Source organism: Salmo trutta, unplaced genomic scaffold (genome assembly GCF_901001165.1).
Source record: "Salmo trutta unplaced genomic scaffold, fSalTru1.1, whole genome shotgun sequence".
In the NCBI taxonomy this organism is placed as follows: domain Eukaryota; kingdom Metazoa; phylum Chordata; class Actinopteri; order Salmoniformes; family Salmonidae; genus Salmo; species Salmo trutta.
The window spans coordinates 413,203-439,487 of record NW_021823154.1 but is presented as its reverse complement, the minus strand read 5'-3'; the positions used below and the strand labels follow the sequence as shown (position 1 = coordinate 439,487).

Below are 26,285 nucleotides of genomic sequence, written 5' to 3'. Positions count from 1 at the left end.
TACGTGTTGAACGCGTCGACTGTGTTGAAATGGGAAGTAGCCAACATTTTATAAGGAAGTAGAGAAATAACGGTCGAAGAAACATGTTTGAGGTTTGTAGCCTTTTACAATTTATTATAGAAAAGTGTTTGAGAACTTAGACTATTGTAGAGGGAGGTGATTTAGGGGGTTAAACATCCGCAGAATTGTAAAGTTATTACAATACTGATTTCAACTTTCAAGAATAATAATTGTAGGCTTATATATTGATTTATATTGATTATCCTAATTAATATGATGTGATGTTATAGGCTATGAGGTAGTGAGTTGTTGTTATAGGTGATTGATTGCACATTATCGTGATTTGCTATCCGATGATCCCCAACACAGTCGACACTTTGCGTTGTTTCAATTCCTGAAAGACGACGTGCGTCGGAATTTTGTAAATCTGTCGCTAAAGAAACTAGTCCGTCTCGTCAAATCGGTCAAGTAAAAGTGACATGCAACAATTGGCACATAAACGATGTAAATGTTGACTAAATCAGGGTTTCCAAAAGTCAGTCCGGTTCTGAATTACCTGAATTTGAAACTCGTTGTCGTTCCAAAACGTTTTGCAACGGTTTGGTACGGTGTGCACTAAGTAGTACACCCCAGCTCATGCACAATCAAACAGACTTGCCAGACAAACCAATTTTTCTTTTTTTGGACATTTTCTTGCATAACAAAGCAATGCGTGTCACCTTGTAGGCTACTACTAAACCAGAACAAGAAACGATGGTGTGTAGGCTGTATTCTCTTAAAGGGTTAGGAAGAAATATCTGTCAACTATTTTAACTTAAGCTCCCGAGTAGCGCAGCGGTCTAAGACACTGCATCACTACATACCCGGGTTCGATCGCGGGCTGTAACCGTCCGTGATCTGGAGACCCGTAGGGCAGCGCACAATTTGGCCCAGCATCGTCTGGGTTAGGGGACTTAATGTTACATAAATATAAACATATAATATAAACCTATATGTGTTGAACGCGTCGACTGTGTTGAAATGGGAAGTAGCCAACATTTTATAAGGAAGTAGAGAAATAACGGTCGAAGAAACATGTTTGAGGTTTGTAGCCTTTTACAATTTATTATAGAAAAGTGTTTGAGAAGTTAGACTATTGTAGAGAGAGGTGATTTAGGGGGTTAAACATCCGCAGAATTGTAAAGTTATTACAATACTGATTTCAACTTTCAAGAATAATAATTGTAGGCTTTTATGTTGATTTATATTGATTAGCCTAATTAATATGTGATGTTATAGGCTATGAGGTAGTGAGTTGTTATAGGTGATTGATTGCACATTGTAATGTCTACTACCGTCTTTCAATGTAAAGTAGATGTCTATAATGTATTTTAGTTGTGTGTGGAGCCCATGTAGACAGCTGTTGTTATGGAGTCAGGGGATCCAACCAGGTCGACTAGCTAATGGAGATCCAGGTCAAAGTAATAACAGATTGGACTGTAAATGTTTAAATGCAACATGAAGTCTCTGTTTAAACTCTGACCACAGACCGTAAAAGTGTTGTCATTGTTATTGGTTCTTCAATGTTCAGAAATATTGACTGTTCTGTTATTTCTTATTGTAGCTGAGTGAGCTGTGACTTACATCTAAAATGAGTCTCTCTGGGGTGAGAGAGGAGGAGACCACTGCTTCTAAAATGAGCCTCTCTGGGGAGAGAGAGGAGGAGACCACTGACTCTAAAATGAGCCTCTCTGGGGAGAGAGAGGAGGAGACCACTGCCTCTAAAATGAGTCTCTCTGGGGAGAGAGAGGAGGAGACCACTGCCTCTAAAATGAGCCTCTCTGGGGAGAGAGAGGAGGGGACCACTGCCTCTAAAATGAGTCTCTATGGGGAGAGAGAGGAGGGGACCACTGCCTTTAAAATGACTCAAGACACCAGTTCTAAGAGGTAAGCGATTAATTGTAAATATATACAGTTCTCTTAAAGCCAGATTCCTTAATGGTGAAACCATCCATTTGGGATGTTACAACAACAAAGATGTTACTACAAACAACGAACACAGTTTTTTTTCCCTCTTGGACATCGTTGCACACGCTGCCGGATGCTCTTCTCCCTCCGGTGTCAACAAATCACTGTTCATCAGATATGAGGAGTTAGAGAGTCAGATTTGGTCAACTCTGAATCAGTAGTGGTGCGTGGGTAAAATCACTGGGGGAGGCAGCCATATTAAAACCCATGTGTTGTGATCATTTCATTGTGTGCTCTATAACCTGTTAATTCATATGCCTTGACACTGTGATATATAGGACTAAAGGCTGAGCCAATAAGACACAGTGATATATAGGACTAAAGGCTGAGACAATAAGACACAGTGATATATAGGACTAAAGGCCTTAGACAATAAGACACAGTGATATATAGGACTAAAGGCCTAGACAATAAGACACAGTGATATATAGGACTAAAGGATGAGACAATAAGACACAGTGATATATAGGACTAAAGGCTGAGACAATAAGACACAGTGATATATAGGACTAAAGGATGAGACAATAAGACACAGTGATATATAGGACTAAAGGCCTAGACAATAAGACACAGTGATATATAGGACTAAAGGCTGAGCCAATAAGACACAGTGATATATAGGACTAAAGGCCTAGACAATAAGACACAGTGATATATAGGACTAAAGGCCTAGACAATAAGACACAGTGATATATAGGACTAAAGGCTGAGACAATAAGACACAGTGATATATAGGACTAAAGGCTGAGACAATAAGACACAGTGATATATAGGACTAAAGGCCTAGACAATAAGACACAGTGATATATAGGACTAAAGGCCTAGACAATAAGACACAGTGATATATAGGACTAAAGGCTGAGACAATAAGACACAGTGATATATAGGACTAAAGGCCTAGACAATAAGACACAGTGATATATAGGACTAAAGGCTGAGACAATAAGACGGATAATAAATTCAACCACAACTTTGTTTTATCACAAAACCGGATAGAAACCTCTGTCCAGTGAAGTCCACAAAGCATACTGCATGTAACAAACAGTTATATGACCTACAGCATGGTCAAGGTAATGTTTCTGACATTTTCTGACCACAGAACAACTATTGATTTAGAACCACAGAGAGTTACAGCAAGTCACAAAGAAAACAGGAGCTGCCTCCACTATTCCAATACCAGTTCAACCAAAAATAATTTAGTCCAATCAACATAAGCTAAATATGATGTGGCTGTGTGTGTGCAAGTAGAAAGATAATGTTGACTCACCCTACTTGTAAAGAAACACAAATGCCATCCACCTGTCTTTCATGATGACAAAACAGTCTATCACTCTGTCACACAGTACCCACTTTTATGAATGAATGGTTGGCGAAATGCTTGTGCTTCCAGTTCCGACCATGGTGGGTAGTATATGGGGCTTTGGTGACAAAACGAATGGCACTGTGATAGAATGCATCCAATTTGTTGAGTAGAGTGTTGGAGGCTATTTTTATAAATTACATCGCCGAAGTCGAGGATCGGTAGGATGGTTAGTTTTACGAGGGTATGTTTGGCAGCATGAGTGAAGGATGCTTTGTTGCGAAATAGGAAGCCGATTCTAGATTTAATTTTGGATTGGAGATGCTTAACCTGTTACATCTAGACGTTCCGCTAGCGGAACCCCGTTCCGCCAGCGGGACACCTAGCCAACAGCCAATGGGAAGACATGGCGCGAAATACAAAAAGTACTAAAATACCACAATTCAATTTTCTCAAACAATCAACTATTTTACACCATTTTAAAGATAAGACTCTCGTTAATCTATCCACATTGTCCGATTTCAAAAAGGCTTTACAGCGAAAGCAAAACATTAGATTATGTTAGGAGAGTACATAGACACAAATAATCACACAGCCATTTTCCAAGCAGGGAATTATGTCACAGAAACCCAAAACACAGCTAAATTATGCACTAACCTTTGACGATCTTCATCAGATGACACTCCTAGGACATTATGTTATACAATACATATATGTTTTGTTAAATCAAGTTCATATTTATATCCAAAAACAGCTTTTTACATTGGCGCATGATGTTCAGAAAAAATATATTTTCCACCATAAACTTCCGGTGAATTTACAAAAATACTCTTCATAAACGTTGACAAAATACATAACAATTATTTTAAGAATTATAGATACACAACTCCTTTATGCAGTCGCTATGTCAGATTTTAAAATAGCTTTTCGGCGAAAGCACATTTTGCAATATTCTGAGTACATAGCTCAGCCATCACGGCTAGCCATTTTGACACCCGCCAAATTCGTGGCACACTAAACTCAGAATTAGTATTAGAAAAATTGTATTACCTTTGCTGATCTTCATCAGAATGCACTCCCAGGACTGCTACTTCCACAACAAATGTTGTTTTTGTTCCAAATAATCCATAGTTATGTCCAAATACCGACGATTTGTTCGTGCGTTCAGGTCTCTAGCCAAAGGGTAGTGAGCGCATATCGAGACAAAAAAATTCTAAATGTTCCTTTACCGTACTTAGAAGCATGTCAAACGCTGTTTAAAATCAATTTTTATGGTATTTTTCTCGTAAAATAGCGATAATATTCCAACCGGACTATAGTGTTTTCATTCAGAGAGGAAAAGAAAAAACAGCGTTCTCACGTCAATGCGCATTTCCAATCTCTTAGTCACCAGGCAGTCCACTGACAAACTGTGCTCCTATTATCTCCCCAGAGACAGGAGACGCCTCAATCCACGTTCTGAAGGCTTTAGAGAGCCAATGGAAGCCTTAGGAAGTGCAACGTAACTCATAAGTATTTGTAGTTTCGATAGAGAAGGAAAGGCGGCCAAAGGAGTAATTTTCTTTGAGGGTGACCAGTGAGATATACTTGCTGGAGCGTGTGCTATGGGTGGGTGCTGCTATTGTGACCAGTGAGCTAAGATAAGGCGGGGCTTTACCTAGCAAAGACTTATAGATGACCTGGAGCCAGTGGGTTTGGCGACGAGTATGAAGCGAGGGCCAGCCAACGAGAGCGTACAGGTCGCAGTGGTGGGTAGTATATGGGGCTTTGGTGACAAAACAGATGGCACTGTGATAGACTGCATCCAATTTGTTGAGTAGAGTGTTGGAGGCTATTTTGTAAATGACATCGCAAAAGTCGAGGATCGGTAGGATGGTCAGTTTTATGAGGTTATGTTTGGCAGCATGAGTGAAGGATGCTTTGTTGCGAAATAGGATGCCGATTCTAGATTTAATTTTGGATTGGAGATGCTTAATGTGAGTCTGGAAGGAGAGTTTACAGTCTAACCAGACACCTAGGTATTTGTAGTTGTCCACATATTCTAAGTCAGAACCGTCCAGAGTAGTGATGCTGGATGGGTGGGCAGGTGCGGGCAGCGATTGCTTGAAGAGCATGCATTTAGTTTTACTTGCATTTAAGAGCAGTTGGAGGCCACGGAAGGAGTGTTGTAATGGCATTGAATCTCGTCTGGAGGTTTGATAACACAGGGTCCAAGGAGGGGCCAGAAGTATACAGAATGGTGTCGTCTGCGTAGAGGTGGATCAGAGAATCACCAGCAGCAAGAGCGACATCATTGATGTATACAGAGAAGAGAGTCGGCCCGAGAATTGAACCCTGTGTCATCCCCATAGAGACTGTCAGAGGTCCGGACAACAGGCCCTCCGATTTGACACACTGAACTCTATCAGAGAAGTAGTTGGTGAACCAGGCAAGGCAGTCATTTGAGAAACCAAGGCTGTTTAGTCTGCCGATAAGAATGTGGTGATTGACAGAGTCGAAAGCCTTGGCCAGGTCGATGAATACGGCTGCACATTAATGTCTCTTATCGATGGCAGTTATGATATCGTTTAGGACCACGAGCGTGGCTGAGGTGCACCCATGACCAGCAGCCATGACCAGATTGCATAGCGGAGAAGGTATAGTGGGATTCAAAATGGTCGGTAATCTGTTTGTTAACTTTGCTTTCGATGACCTTAGAAAGGCAGGGTAGGATATTAAAGATATAGGTCTGTAGCAGTTTGGGTCTAGAGTGTCACCCCCTTTGAAGAGGGCGATGTTCGCGGCAGCTTTCCAATCTTTGGGAATCTCAGATGATATGAAAGAGAGGTTGAACAGGCTAGTAATAGGGGTTGCAACAATTCCAGCAGATAATTTTAGAAAGAGAGGGTCCAGATTGTCTAGCTCGGCTGATTTGTAGGGGTCCAGATATTGCAGCTCTTCCAGAACATCAGCTAGGAGAAATGGGGAGAAATGGGGGAGGCTTGGGCGAGTTGTTGTGGGGGGTGCAAGGCAGTTGGCCGGGGTAGGGGTAGCCAGGTGGAAAGCATGACCAGCAGTAGAAAAATTCTTATTGAAATTCTCAATTACAGTGGATTTATCGGTGGTGACAGTGTTTTCTAGCCTCAGTGCAGTGGGCAGCTGGGAGGAGGTGCTCTTATTCTCCATGGACTTTACAGTGTCCCTGAACTTTTTTGAGTTTGTGCTACAGGATGCACATTTCTGCTTGAAAAGCTAGCCTTAGCTTTCCTAACTGCCTGTGTATATTGGTTCCTAACTTCCCTGAAAAGTTGCATATCATGGGGGCTAATGCAGAATGCCACAGGATGTTTTTGTGCTGGTCAAGGGCAGTCAGGTCTGGAGTGAACAAAGGGCTATATCTGTTCCTAGTTCTACATTTTTTGAATGGGGCATGCTTATTTAAGATGGTAGGAAGGCACTTTTGAAGAGTAACCAGGGGTGGTCGTTTGACCGCAGACCCATTACGGATGCAGGCAATGAGGCAGTGATCACTGAGATCTTGGTTGAAAACAGCAGAGGTGTATTTGGAGGGCAATTTGGTTAGGATAATATCTATGAGGGTGCCCGTGTTTACAGCTTTGGGGTTTTACCTGGTAGGTTCATTGATAATTTGTGTGAGTTTGAGGGCATCAAGCTTAGATTGTATGATGGCTGGGGTGTTAAGCATGTCCCAGTTTAGGTCACCTAGCAGCACGAGCTCTGAAGATAGATGGGGGGCAATCAGTTCACATATGGTGTCCAGAGCATAGCTGGGGGCAGAGGGTGGTCTATAGCAAGCGGCAACAGTGAGAGACTTGTTTCTGGAAAGTTGGATTTTTAAAAGTAGGAACTCAAATTGTTTGGGTACAGACCTGGATAGTTAGACAGAACTCTGCAGGCTATCTCTGCAGTAGATTGCAGCACCGCTGACTTGCCTGACTTGCCTAGTTAAATAAAGGTTAAATACAAAAATAAAGGCTCTGCATGATCAATCTGACGTCTGCATTTGCCATGCAGCATTTTACGGTGATACGGCCTTTGTAGAAGTCAGGGCGTTCATACTTCCTGTTCTTTGAGGAGCAGTGCAGAGCTGTTGTCAAGGAAGTGAGTTTGTGTTTATACAGGACCTCCCGCCCCCACCTACCGTCAACCAATCATGTCAATGCAGAGCTATATGATTAATCCAATCTTTACATCGGTCATCTTCCTCAAATGAAGGGGAGGATGACCCAATCTGTGTGAGAGGAATGGTATCTGATTTCATTGGTCCTCAACTAGTGGCTCAGACACTTCATTCAGGATAAGTGGAGTTAGCTCTGAGTTAACCTGCCTAAATGAAGAGTTTGGGGTTCGACTAGCCATGTGCGACACACAGTTATAAGCCTACTAGACTTAGCAGTGGACGTATACACTATCATAGTATGGATGAAGCCTGACCTGGAATGGGAAGCTAACTGAAGATAGCTAGCTAACTGAAGCTGGCTAGCTAACTGAAGCTGGCTAGCTAACTGAAGATGGCTAGCTAACTGAAGATGGCTAGCTAACTGAAGATGGCTAGCTAACTGAAGATGGATAGCTAACTGAAGATGGCTAGCTAACTGAAGATGGCTAGCTAACTGAAGATGGCTAGCTAACTGAAGATGGCTAGCTAAATGAAGATGGCTAGCTAACTGAAAATGGCTAGCTAACTGAAGATGGCTAGCTTTATAAAAGACAGAGTAGATACCACTCAGTGCTGCTGTTTTCCCAAATGTGGATTCATTTAAATAGAAACATCAGGAATTATACAGAGAAGGTCCATTATACAGTTGTTAAAATGAAGTTGATGAGATATTGATGAGGTGATCTGTCTCCCTGTTTTGTTCAGTGTCCAGAAGCCCAGAGCAGAGTCCCCAACAACCAGCCTGCTATCAATGAAGAGTGATCAGCCACCTGCTTTCAGCCAGGAACCATTACCAGATGACAATAAGGAAGTGGAGAGTTTGGACAGTGAGGATCCATTAAATATCACACACAACCTTCTGGACAGAAGAAGTAAGACTGTATTTCATACAATATTACAAAGAACGGTACAAAGGCCCTTATTAAACACACACACACACACACACAAACTTATGAGTCCCAACTCTCATTGTTTTCATACAGGTCAAACTCTGCTGACAGTCCAACAAGACATTAAAGCTAAACTGAAACACAAGTATCAACACATATCTGAAGGAATTGGACACCATGGAAACCAAAGTCTGTTAAAGGACATCTACACAGAGCTTTACATCACAGAGGGTGGAAGTGGAGGGCTCAATAATGAACATGAGGTTAGACAGATAGAGATGGCATCCAAGAAACAAACCACACAAGAGACACCAATCAAATGCAACGACATATTCAAGCCTTTACCTGGACAAGACAAACCTATCAGAACTGTGCTGACAAAAGGAATCGCTGGCATTGGAAAAACAGTCTCTGTGCAGAAGGTCATCCTTGACTGGGCAGAGGGAAAAGCAAATCAGGACGTTCATTTCATGTTTCCTCTTCCTTTCCGTGATCTGAACCTGAAAAAGGACCAATACAGTCTGATGCAACTTCTTTCCCACTACTTCCCAGAGCTGAAAGAGATTGACAGCATTGAAGATGGTGAAACCAAATCTGTTTTCATTTTTGATGGTCTGGATGAGTGTCGACTTCCTCTAGACTTCAAAAACAATGAGAAGTGCTGTGATGTCACGAAGCCAACCTCAGTGGACGTGCTGCTGACAAACCTCATCAAGGGGAATCTGCTTCCCTCTGCTCTCCTCTGGATAACCTCAAGGCCTGCAGCAGCCAATCAGATCCCTCCTGAGTGTGTTGACCAGGTGACAGAGGTACGAGGGTTCAATGATCCACAGAAGGAGGAGTATTTCAGGAAGAAAATCCCAGATCAGATTCTGGCCAATGATATCATCAAACACATGAAGACATCAAGGAGCCTCCACATCATGTGCCACATGCCAGTCTTCTGTTGGATATCAGCCACTGTCCTTGAGATGATACTGAAAGAGGCAGAGAAGGATGAAGTCCCCAAAACTCTGACCCAGATGTATTCACACTTCATGCTCATCCAAACCATTGTGAAGAACAAGAAGTACAACAAAGCAACAGAGACAAACCCAAAGGAACTGTCTCAGTCAGACAAAGAGATGATCCTGAAACTGGCAAAGCTGGCTTTCCAACAGCTGCAGAAGGGCAACCTGATCTTCTATGAGGAGGACCTGAGAGAGTGTGGCCTTGATGTCACAGAGGCATCAGAGTACTCAGCATTGTGTACAGAGATCTTTAAAGAAGAATCTGGGCTGTACCAAGACAAGGTCTACAGCTTTGTGCATCTGAGCATTCAGGAGTTTCTAGCAGCAGTGCATGCTTTAGAATCATGTCTGGACAAGAAGGAAAATGTTTTCTCCCCCACTAGTGATGATAAAGAGAAGGAGTCAATACAGTTGTCTGTCTTACATAGGAGAGCAGTGGACCAGGCCTTGAAGAGTGAGAATGGACACCTGGACCTGTTCCTCCGCTTCCTTCTGGGTCTCTCACTGGAGTCCAATCAGAATCTGTTACGAGGCCTTCTGACACAGACAGGAAGTACAACACAGACCAATGAGGAAACAGTTGAGAGAACAGTCAGGTACCTTTCAAACAACATCGAAATGGAATCCTCACCAGAAAGGATCATCAACTTGTTCCACTGTCTGAATGAACTTGGTGCCAACTCTCTAGTTGAAGACATGCAGACCTCCCTGCGATCAGGAACTCTTTCAGAAACAAGACTAAAACCTGACCAATGTTCAGCCCTGGCCTACCTGTTACTGATGTCAGAGGAGGTGCTGGAGGAGTTTGACCTGAAGACATACAACACATCAGAGAAAGGTTATCAGAGGTTGCTGCCGGTAGTGAAAACCTGCAAGAGAGCACTGTAAGTTCTGTTATTGAGTTGATGTTTACAGTATCATTATAATGAAGGATTTTTATATCTAACAGATTATCTCCTCTCTCCAGACTGGATGGCTGTACCCTCACATATGAATCTTGCGAATCTCTGGCCTCAGCTCTGCAGACACCAAACTCCCCCCTGAGAGAACTGGACCTCAGCAACAATGACCTGGGAGACAGAGGAGTGAAGCTGCTCTGTGTTGGACTAACCAGTCCACTCTGCAACATACAGACACTAGTGTGAGTTAAATATCTTCAGTATCCACTGTCTTTATAGTGTTTATATATTTGTAGTAATTATTTGTTATTATGTTTTACATTTTTTTTGGAACATCTTGGTAAATATGCAGAAACATACATACGATGTGATAATTATATGCAACTAATGTTAAATATCTTGAGTGAGTTAGTATGTTTTAAACATAGTCTAATCATGTCCTTCTGTTATTGTCTTAATGCATCTCATTATTCTTAAAGCTTTGCATATTTAACAGTGTATCGACATATCTCCTCTCTCCAGACTGGATGGCTGTAAACTCACATATGAATCCTGTGAGACTCTGGCCTCAGCTCTGCAGACACCAAACTCCCCCCTGAGAGAACTGGACCTCAGCTACAATGACCTGGGAGACAGAGGAGTGGAGCTGCTCTGTGTTGGACTAACCAGTCCACTCTACAACATACAGACACTTGTGTGAGTTAACTTTCTTCAGTATCCACTGTCTTTTTAGAGTTTATATATTTGTAGTTATTATTTTAACATCTTGGTAAATATGCAGAAACATTCATCAAATGTGCTAAATATATCAAACTAAGGTTAAATATCTTGAGTGAGTTAGAATGTGTTTAGAAGAAAATATAAACTATAGGAACCAAGACTTAAAAAGAACTGATATTGGTCACAAGATGGAGGGAATGTTGGAATATAACTAACAAAATTAAAGTTAGCAAAAATATATGATTAATCCAGTATAAACTAATGTATAGAGTTTATTACACGAGTCAAAATTAACAAATTCTACAGCAGAACGACAGTCATCTTCCAAAGGTGGTGAAGTGGAAATCTTTACCTAGGAACACCTTCAGTGCTCGGTTGTCTCCACCAAGTCTGTCCCCAAACAATTTGATTTGCTGGTTTTAAGCATTAAACTTTAAAATAGTTGTTGACTGTTGCTGGGTGCTCGTCCTCCTTCAGCACCGGCCTGTTAAATCTAGACCTGGTTTCCTCTATCAGGCCTGTTAAATCTAGACCTGGTTTCCTCTATCAGGCCTGTTAAATCTGGACCTGGTTTCCTCTATCAGGCCTGTTAAATCTAGACCTGGTTTCCTCTATCGGGCCTGTTAAATCTAGACCTGGTTTCCTCTATCGGGCCTGTTAAATCTAGACCTGGTTTCCTCTATCAGGCCTGTTAAATCTAGACCTGGTTTCCTCTATCAGGCCTGTTAAATCTAGACCTGGTTTCCTCTATCAGGCCTGTTAAATCTAGACCTGGTTTCCTCTATCAGGCCTGTTAAATCTAGATCTCGTTTCCTCTATCGTAATCGCTCCTCTTTCACCCCAGCTGCCAAACTAACCCTGATTCAGATGACCATCCTACCCATGCTAGATTACGGAGATATAATTTATAGATCGGCAGGTAAGGGTGCTTTCGAGCGGCTAGACGTTCTTTACCATTCGGCCATCAGATTTGCCACCAATGCTCTTTATAGGACACATCACTGCACTCTATACTCCTCTGTAAACTGGTAATCTCTGTATACCCACCGCAAGACCCACTGGTTGATGCTTATTTATAAAACCCTCTTAGGCCTCACTCCTCCCTATCTGAGATATCTACTGTAGCCCTCATCCTCCACATACAACACCCGTTCTGCCAGTCACATTCTGTTAAATTTCCCCAAAACACACACCTCCCTGGTTCACTCCTCTTTTCAGTTCACTGCAGCTAGCGACTGGAACGAGCTTCAACAAACACTCAAACTGGACAGTTTTATCTCAGTCTCTTCAGTCAAAGACTCAATCATGGAGACTCTTACTGACAGTTGTGGCTGCTTTGTGTGATGTATTGTTGTCTCTACCTTCTTGCCCTTTGTGCTGTTGTCTGTGCCCAATAATGTTTGTACCATGTTTTGTGCTGCTACAATGTTGTGTTGCTATCATGTTGTTGTCATGTTGTGTTGCTACCATGTTGTTGTCATGTTGTGTTGCTACCATGTTGTTGTTATGTTGTGTTGCTACCATGCTGTGTAGCCATGTGTTGCTGCCTTGCTATGTTGTTGTCTTAGGTCTCTCTTTATGTGGTGTTGTGTTGTCTCTCTTGTCGTGATGTATGTTTTGTCTTGTATATTTTTTTATCCCAGCCCCTGTCCCCGCAGGAGGCCTTTTACATTTTGTTAGGCCATCATTGTAAATAAGAATTTGTTCTTAACTGACTTGCCAAGTTAAATAAAGGTGAAATAAAAAGTTCTGTTCAGTTTGTCCCCTCCTGCCATCCCTATATAGGGCTGTTCTGTTCAGTTTGTCCCCTCCTGCCATCCCTATATAGGGCTGTTCTTTTCATTTTGTCCCCTTCTGCCATCCCTATATAGGGCTGTTCTTTTCATTTTGTCCCCTCCTGCCATCCCTACATATGGCTGTTCTGTTCAGTTTGTCCCCTCCTGCCATCCCTATATGGGGCTGTTCTGTTCAGTTTGTCCCCTCCTGCCATCCCTACATATGGCTGTACTGTTCAGTTTGTTCCCTCCTTGTCACGGCTGTCAAAAGGAGAGGACCAAGGTGCAGCGTGTGTGTCGTTCCACATTTTATTTACTCTGTGAAACTTTGCAATACATAAATAAACTGAAAAAACAACAAACCGTGACGCAGAGGAGAAACAAACACTACTCAAAATAATCACCCATAAAACCCAGGAAGAAAAACCCCTACTTAAGTATGATCTCCAATTAGAGACAACGAGGACCAGCTGCCTCTAATTGGAGATCATCCCAAACAAACCAACATAGAAATAGAACATATAGAATAAACAACAAAAAAACACCCCCTGTCACGCCCTGACCTACTCTACCATAAAAATAACATCTTACTATGGTCAGGACGTGACACTCCTGCCTAAATGAAAATAAATAAATAAAACATTTCTTAAGTGTAAAACTAACAATGAGTCAATAATTCATGCTTTCTGGGAATGCTATAATTCCATAAGTTATGGGCGGAGTTAGAAGTTGTCTGTCAGAAGTATTACAATGTAAACACACTTTGAATCCGTCTGTCTGCATAATTCATGACATGGTATATGGGGGGTGTAGAGAGACCCAATGACATGGTATATGGGGGGTGTAGAGAGACCCAATGACATGGTATATGGGGGGTGTAGAGAGATTCCCAATGAGCTGGATGCTTCTCTTCTCATCAATCATCTTGTAAAAACATATACTACAAATATATAAATAAATAAATATAGATAAAAAAATTAAAAGGGCTGTAAAAAGTATGTTTTTAACATTGGTTAATCATGTCCTTCTGTTATTGTCTTAATGCATCTCATTATTCTTAATGTTTTGCATATTTAACAGTGTATTGACATATCTCCTCTCTCCAGACTGGATGGCTGTAAAATCACATATGAATCCTGTGAGACTCTGGCCTCAGCTCTGCAGACACCAAACTCCCCCCTGAGAGAACTGGACCTCAGCTACAATGACCTGGGAGACAGAGGAGTGGAGCTGCTCTGTGTTGGACTAGCCAGTCCACTCCGCAACATACAGACACTAGGGTGAGTTAAATATCTTCAGTATGAGTTATTATGTGGATGTTTTAAATATGTGTTAATCATGTGCTCTTCTGCCCTCTAGTCTAGGTCAGTGTGGTCTGACAGAGGGTTGCTGTTCAGATCTGGCCTCAGTCCTGAGTTCACCCAACTCACAACTGAAACAACTGGAACTGAGAGACAATGACCTGCAGGACTCAGGAGTTACACTGCTGTCTGCTGGACTGGAGGATCCAGACTGTAAACTACACACACTGGGGTAAGTACAGCTCTTTCAGTCAGGTCGGTACTGAGCTTAGTAAAACAAGTACTGTGAAAATCTAATGTTTCATCACAATGTTTGTGTCATGGACAAATGTATGGGTGTCCTACAAGATTATTGACACCAGTACACCAACCTAGACAGCTGTTGTGGGTCTCTCTGTAGGCTGTCTGGCTGTCTGGTCACAGAGGAGGGCTGTGCTGCTCTGTCTTCAGCTCTGAGGTCAAACCCCTCCCACCTGAAAGAGCTGGACCTGAGCTACAATCACCCAGGAGACTCTGCAGGAGGACTGCTTTCAGCTGCTCTGGTGGATCCCACATATAAACTGATGAAGCTGAAGTAAGTCAGAATAGATGTCCTAATAGTGTGAGCAGCGGTTGTGTCATATGTAGTGTAGTAGGGTCAGTAACATGAGGACATGATGGTTGAATTAAGGGGAAGTTTACTCAGCAGGCTGAGCACTCCAACACAGCATACATCATCACCACATGAATACTCTTCTTCTGCATCTCTGATATCCTGTTGGAATTGTACTCCGCTCTGTATGCAGTAGGTAGGATAGAATACTTGTATGTCTCTAGTAATGAATTGTACTCTGTTCTGTATGCAGTAGGTAGGGTAGAATACCTGTATGTCTCTAGTAATGAATTGTACTCTGTTCTGTATGCAGTAGGTAGGATAGAATACCTGTATGTCTCTAGTAATGAATTGTACTCTGTTCTGTATGCAGTAGGTAGTATAGAATACCTGTATGTCTCTAGTAATGAATTGTACTCTGCTCTGTATGTAGTAGGTAGGATAGAATACCTGTATGTCTCTAGTAATGAACTTGGATAGTGCACCAGAACACAACAATATGGTTTAAATGTTGACTGCTTTATTAGGTCTTTGTCAGTCAATAACCTGTTTCTCCTACAGTGTGGATCATGGTGGAGAGTGCAGGCTGAAATCAGGGCTGAGGAAATGTACGTCTCTTCAATCCTAATTAACTACATATTCAGAACTATAGTAACATAGTGACTAATCAATACTTGTTCTGTACCTACAAAACAACATTTTATATGAAGATGTGGTTTGATTCAACTCTCCTTTTGTCTACAGATGCCTGTCATCTCACCCTGGACCCAAATACAGTAAACCCAAACCTGATACTGTCTGAGGGGAACAGGAAGGTGACACGGGTGAAAGAGAGGCAGCATTATGAAGACCATCCAGACAGATTTGACTGTAGTCCCCAAGTTCTCTGCAGAGAAAGCTTATCTGGATGTCGTTATTACTGGGAGGTGGAGAAGGATGGTGGCAAGGCTGACATTGGTGTGGTGTACAAAGGAATGAAGAGGAAGGGATGGGAGGATGACAGTAAGATTGGAGGCAATAGGAAGTCCTGGAGTTTAGTCTGCTCTCACTGTGGTTATCACTTTAACCATCCTGGAGTCAGCAGGTCCATCTCTGGTCCTGATTCTAACAGAGTTGGAGTGTATCTGGACTGGCCAGCTGGTACTTTGTCCTTCTATAGTGTGTCCTCCTCTGGTACACTGACACACCTTTACACATTCTACACCATATTCACTGAACCCCTCTATCCTGGGTTTGGGGTTTGCTCCTCCTCCTCCTCAGTGACCCTGTGTCAGATAGATGACCAACACATTCAGAGGTGAGTCAAAGCAATGTTTCATCATTTGTTTCATCATTTCTATAATTACATTAGTAGTGGTGTGTTTTAATGTGTTCTGTTGGACCTACAGACAGTTAGATTAGTAGTAGTGGTGTGTTTTAATGTGTTAGTAGATTCCTGTCCTCTATTTAATTTCAGTCTGTTAAATAGAACAGCCTCTCTGTAATGTCATTCTCTCTCTAACCACTAGAGGGCATCAGAACCTGTTGAATAGAACAGCCTCTCTGTAATGTCATTCTCTCTCTAACCACTAGAGGGCATCAGAACCTGTTAAATAGAACAGCCTCTCTGTAATGTCATTCTCTCTCTAACCACTAGAGGGTAGCAGAACCTGTTAAATAGAACAGCTTCTCTGTAATGTCATTCTCTCTGTAACCACTATAGGGCATCAGAACCTGTTAAATAGAACAGCCTCTCTGTAATGTCATTCTCTCTCTCATCACTACCGGGGGTATGTAACTCATGATACCTGGTGACTTCACATCTCTAAGGGCTTTCCTCAAGATATGCAATGTCTTCATTAGTATTGCCTCTACGAAAGTTGACATAGTGGGTTATGTCACATTTAGGCAATGCGCCCTACATAGGGAGTTGTTCTCTCACCCCATATAAACTTGTTGTGTGTCTTATGAAGACTGTATGTATGCTATATAAAGCCTTTCTAAGTTGTATTTAGTTTAATCACAGTCTATCCTTCTGCTTTACCAACAGTAGAGACCATGGTGGAGAGAGTTGTATCAAGCCTGGACCTGAGAACACCAGAGACCATGGTGGAGAGTGTTGGATCAAGCCTGGACCTGAGGACACCAGAGACCATGGTGGAGAGAGTTGTATCAAGCCTGGACCTGAGGACACCAGAGACCATGGTGGAGAGTGTTGGATCAAGCCTGGACCTGAGAACACCAGAGACCATGGTGGAGAGAGTTGGATCAAGCCTGGACCTGAGAACACCAGAGACCATGGTGGAGAGAGTTGGATCAAGCCTGGGCCTGAGAAATGTGAGTGTTAACTGATAATTGTTTTTAAATCCAAATAGTTTTAAAGCATTCGTTATAGTTGAGTCCCAGGCAAGGAAAACAATCATGAACTATTTGGTCAAAACAAACTTAGAGTCAGCGATATGACGTAGATGCACAAAGTAAACATCATAGTGGGTCAATTTGTACAACAACTAAGAGTGTTGTAGCGCAAGGCTAAACTTCTCCGCTGTTTTGGTCCCGTGGCTAACACTCTGTAAGAGAGTGAAGGGAACCCTTGTACATGGGCAGATACTGTGTGAGAGAGAGAAGTCAGGCATCTTGCTCATCACAATATCTGTGGTGCTGCTCGTACAAAATAATTTAGCTGACTCTACCTTTAATAAGCTCTCATCCTAGGATCTACCAGAAATCAGGCCCCCCCAACATCTACAAAACATGGAACAGAACAATGTTTTTTCCTGCTTCCACAAACATTCATTAATATAACACTAATGTCAGATTATGGTATGCTAATGAGTGTACATTCTGAGACTGTTGCTCACTTATATACTGCTCATAAAAATAAAGGGAACACTAAAATAACACATCCTAGATCTGAATGAATGAAATAATCTTATTAAATACTTTTCTCTTTACATAGTTGAATGTGCTGACAACAAAATCACACAAAAATAATCAATGGAAATCCAATTTATCAACCCATGGAGGTCTGGATTTGGAGTTACACCTAAAATTAAAGTGGAAAACCACACTACAAGCTGATCCAACTTTGATGTAATGTCCTTAAAACAAGTCAAAATGAGGCTCAGTAGTGTGTGTGGCCTTCACGTGCCTGTATGACCTCCCGACAATGCCTGGGCATGCTCCTGATGAAGTGGCGAATGGTCTCCTGAGGGATCTCCTCCCAGACTTGGACTAAAGCATCCGCCAACTCCTGGACAGTCTGTGGTGCAACGTGGCGTTGGTGGATGGAGCGAGACATAATGTCCCAGATGTGCTCAATTGGATTCAGGTCTGGGGAACGGGCGGGCCAGTCCATAGCATCAATGCCTTCCTCTTGCAGGAACTGCTGACACACTCCAGCCACATGAGGTCTAGCATTGTCTTGCATTAGGAGGAACCCAGGGCCAACCGCACCAGCATATGGTCTCACAAGGGGTCTGAGGATCTCATCTCGGTACCTAATGGCAGTCAGGCTACCTCTGGCGAGCACATGGAGGGCTGTGCGGCCCCCCAAAGAAATGCCACCCCACACCATTACTGACCCACCGCCAACCGGTCATGCTGGAGGATGTTGCAGGCAGCAGAACGTTCTCCACGGCGTCTCCAGACTCTGTCACGTCTGTCACGTGCTCAGTGTGAACCTGCTTTCATCTGTGAAGAGCACAGGGCGCAATTGGCGAATTTGCCAATCTTGGTGTTCTCTGGCAAATGCCAAACGTCCTGCACGGTGTTGGGCTGTAAGCACAACCCCCACCTGTGGACGTCGGGCCCTCATACCACCCTCATGGAGTCTGTTTCTGACCGTTTGAGCAGACATATGCACATTTGTGGCCTGCTGGAGGTCATTTTGCAGGGCTCTGGCAGTGCTCCTCCTGCTCCTCCTTGCACAAAGGCGGAGGTAGCGGTCCTGCTGCTGGGTTGTTGCCCTCCTACGGCCTCCTCCACGTCTCCTGATGTACTGGCCTGTCTCCTGGTAGCGCCTCCATGCTCTGGACACTACGCTGACAGACACAGCAAACCTTCTTGCCACAGCTCGCATTGATGTGCCATCCTGGATGAGCTGCACTACCTGAGCCACTTGTGTGGATTGTAGACTCCGTCTCATGCTACCACTAGAGTGAAAGCACCGCCAGCATTCAAAAGTGACCAAAACATCAGCCAGGAAGCATAGGAACTGAGAAGTGGTCTGTGGTCCCCACCTGCAGAACCACTCCTTTATTGGGGGTGTCTTGCTAATTGCCTATAATTTCCACCTGTTGTCTATTCCATTTGCACAACAGCATGTGAAATGTATTGTCAATCAGTGTAGCTTCCTAAGTGGACAGTGTGATTTCACAGAAGTGTGATTGACTTGGAGTTACATTGTGTTGTTTAAGTGTTCCCTTTATTTTTTTGATTAGTATATATTCATTTTTATTAAAACTCTAATTAATAATTATTAATTCATTATTCCATGAGATTGTCCATTTTAAGTAACAACTACTTTTGACTTCAGGGATTCCTCAGAGCTGTAAGACTTGTGACCATGTTGAGGTAAGTCATAATGTCAATTCTTACTTTTACATACCTGCAGGAGTCAGGCACAGTCTCAAAGCCAGGTGTGTACTGACCAACCATTCATACTGGGATATAGACAGTCCTGTGTTCTGCTTTAGTAATATAAACACAGTCTCAAAGCCAGGTGTGTACTGACCAACCATTCATACTGGGATATAGACAGTCCTGTGTTCTGCTTTAGTAATATAAACACAGTCTCAAAGCCAGGTGTGTACTGACCAACCATTCATACTGGGATATAGACAGTCCTGTGTTCTGCTTTAGTAATATAAACACAGTCTCAAAGCCAGGTGTGTACTGACCAACCATTCATACTGGGATATAGACAGTCCTGTGTTCTGCTTTAGTAATATAAACACAGTCTCAAAGCCAGGTGTGTACTGACCAACCATTCATACTGGGATATAGACAGTCCTGTGTTCTGCTTTAGTAATATAAACACAGTCTCAAAGCCAGGTGTGTACTGACCAACCATTCATACTGGGATATAGACAGTCCTGTGTTCTGCTTTAGTAATATAAACACAGTCTCAAAGCCAGGTGTGTACTGACCAACCATTCATACTGGGATATAGACAGTCCTGTGTTCTGCTTTAGTAATATAAACACAGTCTCAAAGCCAGGTGTGTACTGACCAACCATTCATACTGGGATATAGACAGTCCTGTGTTCTGCTTGTAGTCATGCAGGATTTTAGCTGTTGTCATATTTTGTAATTCGACAGTTGAATTGATAAATCACCAGCATTCCATGTAACATTGAGTAAATACATTAGATTAGTTACTTTGGTTAATGGGCCAGTTTCCCAGACACAGATTAAGTCTAGTCCTGGACCTTAAAGAACTTTCTATTGAAACTTCCATTGAGCATGCTTTTTAGTCCAGCACTAGACTCAATCTGTGTCCAGGAAACAGGCCCCATATGTATTACTGACATGCCTGTCCTTGTTCAGGACTCCACACACTGGCTTCAGATTGAACCCTTGACTTCCACTGTCCAGGGAGTGACAATGTTCAGGTAAAATAACTACTTTTAACATTTCATTCCACTTGCTAGTGTATTTCCCCATTACCTTTGGGAATAGTCTTCTAATCCAACCTCTCCATTTGACCATTGACCCTCTCTACCATATCTTGTTGTTGCCCTCAGGAACAGGACACCCAAAGGGAGTTATGAGTGCACAGTGTCTGGGCTGCGCTGGCTGTGTGAGAGAGATGTCATTCTGAAGTATCACTTCAGGAACTGTGAACCCTACAGTCACCTTCTGAAAGACATGCAGTACACACAAGGTGGTCCATTGCTGGACATCACTATGGAGTTAGGTGAACTGGAGGAAGTTCATCTGCCACACTGTGTCTGTTTAGGTAAAACCATATAGAAATAGTATTCAGAAAGACATTTCCATGTAACTGAGTTTCACTTCCTGAATTAATGAATGAACTGTTCTGGGAGTTTGAGTTTACTGTGATCTGGTACTGCATATTCTTTGTGTTTTAGTTGGATGAATAATACAATATTTGTCTTTCTGTCTCCTTTTTATTGTGTTGTTCAGGGACCAACCCTTCTCTGAGGAATGAGATGAAGATTCTTCATGTAGAGGAACATGGAGTGTCTTTAGAGGAAGTGCATGAGGTCACCAGATTCCATGCTAAGATTCTCCATCCCAAGTTCTCAGCTATCTCTGTTATACTGAGCTATATCTTTTCTTGGAACGTAGATGTCCACTGTGAGCTGATGCTCTATCTGACAGTGAAAAGGGAAACATTAATTTCTCGCCTATACCTGTTCCCCAGTAACCCCGGACAAATACAGGTGAGGTATCATTATTATAGAGATGACCTTAACTAATCAGTGGTGCAGTTTATGTTGACACTCATTAAATGAAGATAAGTTTGTTGCTAGTTTTCTGAATAATGTTTGAATTAGACTATACATTGACTGGCTGTGTACTCTGTGCCTCAATTCGCAGGCTGTGGAACAACAGGAATCAAAGTTTCAAGGGTCTAAAAGGTTTCCCAACACAAGACCAGAGCAGTCCTTCAAACTGAATAGTTCCTTCAGACTGAACATTCCCTGTTCTACCTCCATCACTCCACCGGTAAAGTTTTAGTACACTAAGTAAATGAATCTGACATTTAAGTCACATCTCGCTCTCTGTCTCTGTCTCTGTCTGTCTCTGTCTCTGTGCATGCTGGCAGTGTTTGGTGCATGCAGGGTATTGTATGAGCGAGTGTGAGTGTTGTCTGGAGTTAGATCGCCTGTGGTTTCTTTCTTGTTTACTTTTCTTGGTTGTTTTCCTTTTTCTGCTGATTCAGGTTTTTTTCAGTGGTAGAATTAGATATATTGTATTTCTTGTTGAATTGTCCTGGTGTTGGTGGGGATGGCGACCCACATGGGGATGTCACTGGAGATGGGGATGGCAGTGGAGGAGATGCCCGGTACGAGTAATGTGGTACAAGTGGGGAGTGTTGAGAGGGATGTGGCAGAGGGGAGTCAGGGGCTTGGGGCCTCCGTTTTAGGAGGATCAGGAGAAGGATATGGATATTTCTGATATGATAGCAGCTGGCGATGACTCAAACAATCAATCAAGGTTAGACAGGTTGTATGTATCTATGCACTACTGTAGTAGTTAATGAAGGTGGTGTCGGTGCAGCAAGGTTAGACAGGTTATATGTATCTGAGCTCTACTGTAGTAGTTAATGAAGGTGGTGTCGGTGCAGCAAGGTTAGACAGGTTATATGTATCTGAGCTCTACTGTAGTAGTTAATGAAGGTGGTGTCGGTGCAGCAAGGTTAGACAGGTTGTATGTATCTGATCACTACTGTAGTAGTTAATGAAGGTGGTGTCAGTGCAGCAAGGTTAGACAGGTTGTATGTATCTGATCACTACTGTAGTAGTTAATGAAGGTGGTGTCGGTGCAGCAAGGTTAGACAGGTTATATGTATCTGAGCTCTACTGTAGTAGTTAATGAAGGTGGTGTCGGTGCAGCAAGGTTAGACTGGTTATATGTATATGAGCTCTACTGTAGTAGAGTTGTAAGATAACATTACTCCTGTGGGTTTTTCTGATCCCCATATTGTTACTGTTGATATTCACTTGTCCTGTTATTAAGGTCAACACCTTATTGGTATTTTAATGTGAAGATATTACATGACGCCATGTTTTGGGAAAAGTTTTTGTTGTTCTGGGAAAAATGGACGGTTATTAATTAGAATTTGAATCCTTGAGACAATGGTGGGAGGTTGGGAAGGCCCAAATACGTGTGTCTTGTCAACAGTATACTGCTCTGTCTAGTATTGAAGTTAAAGAGACTATCAGGGCCCTTGAACAGGACATAAAATCTATTGAATTGAAGTTGCTCACTCAGAGGGACCCCGGAGCCCCTGGCATCGATGTTTTACCATCTGAGTTCTATAAGCACTGAGGTGCTACCCCAGCTGTCTATTGGGGGGGATTTTTATGAAGTGGTGTGTGAATCTTTTCATGAGGATTCTCTTTCTGTATCCTGTCAATGTGCTGTGCTTTCATTGTTGCCAAAAGGCAGGATTTGGCCCTTTAAAAAAAACTGGCAACCTGTTGCATTGCTGTGTGCAGAATAGGAAAGGATATCTAAGTGTCTCTCAAACAGGTTGAAAGAATATCTGGGGTTGTTGGTCCACAACGACCAGTCTGACTGTGTACCTGACCGCTCTATCGTTGAGAACTTGTTTCTGATAAGAGATGTTTCAGATGTTTGTAAACTATCTGATGTGAATGTGGGTTTACTTTCTTTGGATCAGGAGAAGGCTTTTGACCGTGTGGACCACCAGTACTTGTTCAAACAATGAAAGCCTTTGGGTTTGGGGACGTTTTTTTTGTCTTGGATGAGTTTACTGTATGCTGGGGCCTCATGTATGGGTTGAGCTGCCCCATCCCTGTCCAAAGGGGTATTAGGCAGGGATGCCCAACTTCAGGACAGTTATATTGTCTGGCAATTGAACCAATGCTTTGTTTTTTAAGAGCGAGGCTTACTGGTTTCTCTGTGCCAGGGGTTATGAAGGGTCCCACGATAGCACGGTCTGCGTATGCAGATGACGTGACAGTTTTTATTACAGGGGGTGAGGATGTTATGGTTCTCTCAAACGCTCTAAAGGTGTGTGAGGGGGTCTCCTCAGGTAGAGTTAATTGGGGAAAGAGTGAATCGCTCTGGGCAGGTCAGCTTCAGATAGGGTCCACTCCACGGTTGGGATGAAGACTTTTTCTAGGCTCTGATGTCTTTCAAAAAAAGAACAGATGGTGTAGTGGAGAAGGTGTGTGCCAGATTGTCTAGGTGGAAATGGGTGCTACCCCAGCTGTCTTATAGGGGAAGGGTGCTGCTAGCTAATAACCTAGCCACCTCTACGCTGCGGCACAGACTAATGATTTTACAGCCACCTGATACAAGAGCTGTCCATCTCTTCTGGTCTCGACAACATTGGATTAAAGCTGCAGCCCTGTACCTGCCACTGCACAAGGATGGACAAGGCCTGGTGGACATCTCTTCTAGGATCATGGCTTTCTGGCTTCAAGCAGCCCAGAGACTGTTGTACTGTGACAGTTCTAGCTGGGTGGATACAGTCTACACAGTGATGAGGAGAGCAGGCTGTTTGGGCTTAGACAAGCACCTTTTCCTCTTAAAGCTGGAGGGGGGTGATTTGTCTGGCCTGACTCCATTTTATGAGTCTGTTATGCAGACTTGGAGAGTTTGTCATGTTGGGGAGGGGTGTCCATTCTGTGCTGAGTCTGAAACTCTGGTACATCTGTTCTTACAGTGTCCCAGGTTGGTCGGGATGATTGTACTGATCACTGGCTGGTTCTCAGCTCTGGGAGAGGTTTTCTCTTCCCAAATGTTTATATTTGGGACAATGTCCAGGTTTAGTAGAAGGGGTGTAGTTCTCTTAACTTTGTGTCAGGGGCAGCTAAATTAGCAATTTGGAAAACATGAAAGAACAGTATTCGAGGACAGGGGTCTGTGGACGTGGTGGGAATGCTGGAGGAGATGTTGGCAGCCAGACTGAGGGTTGAGTTTGCCTGGACAGGGGTCTGTGGACGTGGTGGGAATGCTGGAGGAGATGTTGGCAGCCAGACTGAGGGTTGAGTTTGCCTGGACAGGGGTCTGTGGACGTGGTGGGAATGCTGGAGGGCATGTTGCAGCGAGACTGGGGGTTGAGTTTGCCTGTTACAAAATGGTTAACATTGATCTGTTTGAGTATATGGGGTATTCAGAGGCTGTTGTGTTGAGTTACTGTGGAGGAAGATTTGGTGTTGTGTTTTTAATTGATGTTTAACCATGTTTTTGTTTAACCTCTCTGTCTCTCTCTCTCTCCCTCCAGAGGATTCATCTCATACATAGAGACACCACACCAAGCTTTTTCAAGGTGGTTATGGAAATTACAGGGATTGAGATGGAGTTAATCGGTGATGATGAGAGGATAGTATGGAAAGAAACTCTACAAAAATGTAGGAGAATGTGTCAATCATCACTTTTTCTGACAGATGCTATTTAGAGTGATTTAACCTATTTTTGTTTCTTTCAGATGAATTCATCACTGAAACCCATTCAACTAGTAAGTAAACATGAGAGGTACAAACCAATGACTTGAGGGCCAGTCAACATGGTTTACTGTAGGACCTGGACTAGTCCTGATTAGAAAAGACTGTCTTCAAGAACAATGACATCTCCCCCAGGACTTGATGTAGATTAGCCTGGTTCTGAATGACCCAATGACATCTCCTCCAGGACTTGATGTAGATTAACCTGGTTCTGAATGACCCAATGACATCTCCTCCAAGACTTTATGTAGATTAGCCTGGTTCTGAATGGCCCAATGACATCTCCTCCAGGACTTGATGTAGATTAGCCGGGTTCTGAATGACCCAATGACATCTCCTCCAGGACTTGATGTAGATTAGCCTGGTTCTGAATGGCCCAATGACATCTCCTCCAGGACTTGATGTAGATTAGCCTGGTTCTGAATGCTCCAAACTGTTTTTCTATGTCTGTGAAACCGTCCCTAAATGTGAATATGTGATATGTTCAGGTCGTTATTGTAAAAGATAATGTTTTCTCAATACTTTTATTTTAGGAGTCTGCTTCTAAATGACTGAAATGTAAATGTACAAATGTAGTTATTTTGTAACCTGACTCTCTCAGGTGCTGTGTTGGGGGCAGGAGGTCCGGCTGAGAGCAGTCTGACTGGTTCTGCAGAGCAGCAGCTGCGTTCTGTACGGACAGAGTTTGTGAAACGAGTGTCAAGACCTGCCCTGAATGAACTGCTGGACGGACTCCTGCAACACACAGTCATCAACCAGGAGGAAATGGAGTCAGTGAAGGTGATAGCTGAGAGGGCAGAGAAGGCACGTGACATCATCGACATGGTGTTGAGAAAAGGAACTGAGTCATGTTCCAGGATGATCAACCTTCTTGGGGAGCTGGACCCCTGTCTTTGTTCACTGCTTCAGATCAACAGTGTTGGGGTACCAACCTAATGGTAGAATGGATAGTAACAGTGTTGGGGTACCAACCTAATGGTAGAATGGATAGTAACAGTGTTGGGGTACCAACCTAATGGTAGAATGGATAGTAACAGTGTACAAACGTTATGGAGAAAAAAACATTGTATATATTGTATATATATATTGTGTGTGTGTGACGACCCTCCCGCTCTGTCACTCTGTGACGACCCTCCCGCTCTGTCACACTGTGACGACCCTCCCGCTCTGTCACTCTGTGACGACCCTCCCACTCTGTCACACTGTGACGACCCTCCCGCTCTGTCACACTGTGACGACCCTCCCGCTCTGCCACACTGTGACGACACTCCCACTCTGTCACACTGTGACGACCCTCCCACTCTGTCACACTGTGACGACCCTCCCGCTCTGCCACACTGTGACGACACTCCCGCTCTGTCACACTGTGACGACCCTCCCACTCTGTCACAATGTGACGACCCTCCCACTCTGTCACACTGTGACGACCCTCCCGCTCTGTCACACTGTGACGACCCTCCCGCTCTGTCACACTGTGACGACCC

General features: G+C 43.1%; 1 protein-coding gene and 1 long non-coding RNA gene across 2 annotated transcripts; both read left to right on the top strand.

Moving 5' to 3' along the window:
* Positions 1–871: 871 nt before the first annotated feature.
* On the top strand, positions 872–1,676 carry LOC115189454 (uncharacterized). Its single transcript, XR_003876913.1, has 2 exons — positions 872–1,083; positions 1,604–1,676. It is a non-coding gene; the product is annotated as an uncharacterized LOC115189454 (long non-coding RNA).
* A 171-nt stretch (positions 1,677–1,847) lies between these two features.
* Positions 1,848–25,824, top strand: LOC115189404 (protein NLRC3-like). The gene is made up of 17 exons (XM_029748014.1): positions 1,848–1,926; positions 8,172–8,338; positions 8,450–10,250; positions 10,334–10,507; positions 14,120–14,293; positions 14,462–14,635; positions 15,215–15,261; positions 15,398–15,950; positions 16,878–16,969; positions 19,170–19,207; positions 20,183–20,247; positions 20,380–20,594; positions 20,783–21,042; positions 21,200–21,328; positions 24,582–24,708; positions 24,786–24,815; positions 25,403–25,824. The coding sequence occupies exons 1-17, from the start codon at positions 1,856–1,858 to the stop codon at positions 25,735–25,737; spliced, it is 4,452 nt and encodes a 1,483-aa protein (XP_029603874.1). The 5' UTR covers positions 1,848–1,855; the 3' UTR covers positions 25,738–25,824.
* The last annotated feature ends 461 nt before the right edge of the window (positions 25,825–26,285 follow it).